General features: G+C 51.0%; 1 protein-coding gene across 1 annotated transcript; it reads left to right on the top strand.

The window, feature by feature from the left end:
* The first annotated feature begins 414 nt into the window (after positions 1-414).
* LOC143017381 (pepsin A-like) lies at positions 415-2,956 on the top strand. The gene is made up of 9 exons (XM_076172075.1): positions 415-470; positions 601-751; positions 853-970; positions 1,378-1,496; positions 1,640-1,836; positions 1,954-2,070; positions 2,165-2,306; positions 2,631-2,729; positions 2,819-2,956. Exons 1-9 carry the CDS (start codon positions 415-417, stop codon positions 2,954-2,956), a joined length of 1,137 nt encoding a protein of 378 aa, XP_076028190.1.
* Positions 2,957-5,153: the final 2,197 nt, after the last annotated feature.

The raw sequence follows: 5,153 nt of genomic DNA, 5'->3' as shown, positions 1-5,153 counted from the left end.
CTAACCAATAAAGAAGAGAAACTTTGATTGATTGATTGATTGATTGATGAACAGTTCATTGTGTTCGCCTGAAGCCTGAATCCTTTCCTCCCTCCTCTAAACCCTGAGTCATGTTTGTGTTCTGTCTGTGACTTTGTGAAGCGTCTCCTTTCTTTAATCTCATAATCAACATTGTGTTGAGGTCAAGGATCCTTTGTGTGTTTCTTATCCCAGCTTATCACTGAGTGTGTGTGTGTGTCCTTATCTGTGGAAATGTCACCCAGCTGTATAAGAGAGGAGGCAGGCTGCTCTGTGGTCACTTAGGTTCAACCTTACAGGTGAGTCGCTCTGTCCCTCTGTCGCTCTGTCCGTCCAGCTTCTCACACGTCTGCCTTTAAACTGTTTCCCTGTGTGTGTGTCAGCAGAGGAGCAGCCATGCAGTGGGTCTTTGTCCTGTGTGTCTCAGTGGCTCTGTCCGAGTGTCTCGTCCAGTAAGTCCACCTGAGCCATGAGCGCTCCACAATCCTTCTTCTCTGTTCTTCACCTCCTGTCTTGACACTGGGTGGAAAGGTCAATAGACAGGCTTACAAATCCTGAACCTTTCTCCCTTGGTAAACCCAGGATCCCCCTGGAGAAGGTCCAGACTGCCAGGGAGGCTCTGGAGGAGCAGGGCCTGTGGGAGCAGGTCAGGGCCCAGTACCCCTTCAACCCCATGGCCAAGTTCGACCGGAGCTTCGCCGTCGCAGACCAGCCGATGACCAACGATGCTGACGTAAGTAAGGCTGCCTCAGGGACGGCTCAGTCGTTACGCTCAGTCGTTTCTGCTTGAGTTGTTTTTGTTGAGTTACCGTGACGCTGCCCGTTGTCCCTCAGTTGGCTTACTACGGCGTCATCTCCATCGGAACTCCTCCTCAGTCCTTTAAGGTCGTCTTTGACACCGGCTCGTCTAACCTGTGGGTGCCCTCCATCTACTGCGGCAGCCCAGCCTGCGGTACGTCACACACACACACACACACACACACACACACACACACAAAGACACAGAGACAGGACACGACTTCAACATGAGCCTGTAAATAACACAATAAGTCGTAATAACACACGACTGAGCCCTAAATACATCACAGAGTTATTCAGTCATGTAATGTCTGTAATCAGAGTCTCCTCATGCATGATGACATCACCAGCATGGATATTCTGAGAACAACTGAATCCCATTAACTGTATTTAGCCTCAGGCGGCTCTGAGGTCCACTTCCTGTTGGTCCTTAAAGACAGGAAGTGCTCCTGGTGTTGTTGACGACCTGATGAAGTGCTTCATGACTCCATCTGACTGGGCTTCATCCTCTCTCTCATGTCACCATGACTCCTGAGTCTTCTGACTTTGGCTCTTTTCCAGAAAACCACGCCCGGTTCTACCCGAGCAGGAGCTCCACCTTCAGGTACAGCGGCACTCCTCTGGACATTCGCTACGGCACAGGCAGCATGACCGGCGTCCTGTCCTACGACACCGTGACGGTGAGGAGTCACAGCCTGCAGGGACGCAGATAGAGCTGCACTTTGACTCCTGAAGAGGGAATTAAAGGGAAATGTTCATGTTAATTATGTGTGTGTGTGTGTGTGTGTGTGTGTGTGTGTGTGTGTGTGTGTGTGTGTGTCAGGTGGGCGGCCTGGCTGTGAGGAACCAGGTCTTTGGCCTGAGTCAGACCGAGGCTCCCTTCATGCAGTACATGCGTGCTGACGGCATCCTGGGCCTGGCTTACCCTCGCCTGGCCGCCTCCAGCGCCATGCCCGTCTTTGACAACATGATGAAGGAGGGGCTGGTCAACCAGGACCTCTTCTCCGTCTACCTGAGCTCGTGAGGTTCCACTGCTGCCCCTCTCAAACACGGGACAGCTCACACAATAACACAACACAGCTGAGCGGCTGCATAACAAAGTGAGATCCTGATCCCTGGTCTGTCTCCTCTCTGTAGTAACTCCCAGTCTGGCAGTGTGGTGACCTTTGGAGGCATTGACCCCAACCACTACTACGGCAGCATCACCTGGATCCCTCTCTCCAATCAGCTGTACTGGCAGATCACCGTGGACAGGTAAACCAGCAGAGCGCCGCCATGCCACGCTCCTGCTGTGTGTGTGTGTGTGTGTGTGTGATCTCTCTGATGTTTGTCCCTCCCTCCCCTCCAGCATTACTGCCAACGGTCAGGTTGTGTCTTGTAACGGCGGTTGCCAGGCTATCGTGGACACCGGCACCTCTCTGATCGTCGGCCCTCAGACCGACATCGCCTACATGAACAGCATGCTGGGAGCTTCCAACCAGAATGGAGACGTAAGTGCCCGGATGTGGGAAGGAGGCTTTAGAGGATCCAGATCTGTTTGAGTTCTTAGTCCCTCGACAACCAGCTGCTTCCTGAAATAACACCAGGTCACCACTAGATGGTAGCAGAGGTTAAAGACTGAACAGCAGCCTACAAAACAAAACACTCACTGCCACTGGATCAGGATCAGGATCAGTAGGATCAGGATCAGGTTGTGAATGTGTGAATAATGGTCTTGGAGTTAACGATCAGGCTTAAAGGGTCAACAGACCTGGAAGATGATGAGGATGATGATGGTAATGATGACCTCGTCTTCTTTCTCTGTGTCGCTCTAGTATGTTGTCAACTGTAACAGCATTGACCAGATGCCTGATTTGAGCATCAACATCCACGGACACGCCTTCACCCTCCCAGCCTCCGCTTACGTCCGTCAGGTGAGTCTGTTTGTCGCCCTGAAAGCGTTCCCTCACCCCGTCGTCTTTCGCCCTCTGCCTTACACTCTCCCCCCCTCTTCCTCACGCAGTCTCAGCACTATGGCTGCCGCACCGGTTTCAGCGCTGGCGGTGACAGCTTGTGGATCCTGGGAGACGTCTTCATCAGGCAGTACTTCTCCGTCTTCAACAGAGCCCAGAACATGGTGGGGCTGGCAAAGGCCAGATAAAGGGGGTCACCTGGATGACCTGAGACACACACTTATACATGTATATGTGTGTGTGTGTATGTAGAATAGTACAGCTTCCCATGTACCTGATCTTCTGTTCTCCTGTGATGATTCTCTACACCTCAGACTCAGATCAGCTCCTTGTTCTGTCAACGTTTCCTCAAAAGCAATAAAAAAATGAATTCAAGCAGTCATGGTGTAATGGTCTTGTATGTAAAGGCAGGGATGTAAACACACAGGGATGTAAACACGCGGGGATGTAAACACACAGGGATGTACAGCTGTTACATGATGAGGTACAGGGGGCCGCTCATAAGATGCAGCACCAGATTTACCCTGAGGAAGGCCGTCATCATACATGTCACACGTCATTAAACACGCCAGAAGATGGAGCACGTGCCTGATATGGTATCATTACATTAAATTGCATCTGAAGGAGAAACACACTCGCTCTTATTGACTTATAGTTATTAACTTACATCACATATTTACAATCTACACACAAATGCATCATAAGCATTATTTTCAGTTCAATTTTGAAATCTTACCATCAAAACGTTAGACTCTCTTCTATGTGACCTTTAACCTTTCGACCTTTATTAGTTAAATCATTATATGTTTGATGTGTTTGTGTAACTTCTTTGTGTGTTACTTCATCATGATTCAGCGCTTGTTATGTGTCGCCCCGCCCCCTTCTGTGAGCTCGTGGTATCGCAGCTCGCCTCAGCACAGAGTGGAGGTGTGTGTGTGTGTTGTTGTTAGCATTAGCATGCTCAGACCAGTACACCGCCTCTCCAGCTGCGTGAATCCAGCGGCGCTGCTTCGTGTAGCGGACAGAGTCTCACAGAAGCCCCGGTGTTACCGCCAGCGTGCCGGACACACTCCGGCCCCTCCGCTCCTCCTCCGGCCCCGGACAGCCCGCTACAGCCGCCTCAGGTACGAACAAGGACGCTAGCTGACAATTAGCCTCACTTAGTTGTAGGGTAAGTTAATGTCACCTAATGTCGCTGAGCCTGAGTACGGAGCGAGACTGAAACTTCTGTTCGTCCTGTGAGTTTGGACTCGAGTGTCGCGACATTCCATAACAGAACCTGAGCGCTCCACATGGCTCCAACATGGAGTTTTGTATGTTTGTTTGTTTGTTTTGTTAGCTAAACTTCCCTGTAACCTCCGGGCGGGTTGTCGTGTGTTTGTGTCCGCTTGTGTGGTTCCGTAACGCGGCTCAGACCGGGCTCTCTCTCTCACACACACACACACACACACACACACACACACACACACACACACACACACACACACACACACACACACCGCGGTGTGACCCAAACAGCTGCGGTCTGCCGGTGACTCAGCAGCCAAACGGTGTCACTGTTTCGAAACGTTTAGGAGAAAGTTTCATTGTTACGAGAAGTTTGTGATGTAAGGGTTACACAAGGAAACCGTTTAGTTTGGTTGTAGTGAATGGAGTTCTGTGTGACCGTGCTGGAGGACACACACAAACACACACACACACACAGTCGGACAAACATCTATGATTATTCACAGACTTGTTAACCAGTTGACCTCAGTGACCTCAGTGACCTTTGTCCTCCTGTAATGTTTCTCCTTCCTGTCCTAGTGCCTCTGTGTTCATGAGCATGGCATCAGGAGGTGAAGGTTCCTCGTCCTCCCCTCACACACACACCAACAGGCTGTCCAGCGAGCGCTCGCCCTACCTGCTCCAGCACGCCAACAACCCTGTGGACTGGTGAGTCTGAGCACTTCCTGTTTCCAAAGACCGCTGAAACATCTCATCAACAACGTAACGTCCTCTCTGTCCCAGGTATCCATGGGGACAAGACGCCTTTGACAAAGCCAAGAAGGAAGACAAGCCCATCTTCCTGTCAGGTAACAAACACTCTACACACACACACACACACACACACTGGTGCTTGTGTTGTGACCTTTGACCTTTACCCCCCTCTCCCTGTGTCAGTGGGCTACTCCACCTGTCACTGGTGTCACGTGATGGAGAGAGAGTCGTTCGAAGATGAAGACATCGGCAAATTCATGAGTGACAACTTTGTCTGCATCAAAGTCGACCGAGAAGAGCGACCGGACGTGGACAAGGTCTACATGACCTTTGTGCAGGTGTGTGTGTGTGTGTGTGTGTGTGACCTTCTCCTCCGCCTGTTAGCTCGTCACGTTTGTTGTCACG

The sequence above is a fragment of the Genypterus blacodes genome, unplaced genomic scaffold, assembly GCF_046128005.1.
Source record: "Genypterus blacodes isolate CSIRO-AG114 ecotype Tasmania unplaced genomic scaffold, CSIRO-AGI_Gbla_v1 ptg000281l_1, whole genome shotgun sequence".
In the NCBI taxonomy this organism is placed as follows: domain Eukaryota; kingdom Metazoa; phylum Chordata; class Actinopteri; order Ophidiiformes; family Ophidiidae; genus Genypterus; species Genypterus blacodes.
Note: the sequence above shows the minus strand (reverse complement) of the source record. Positions and strands in the feature narration are given on the sequence as shown.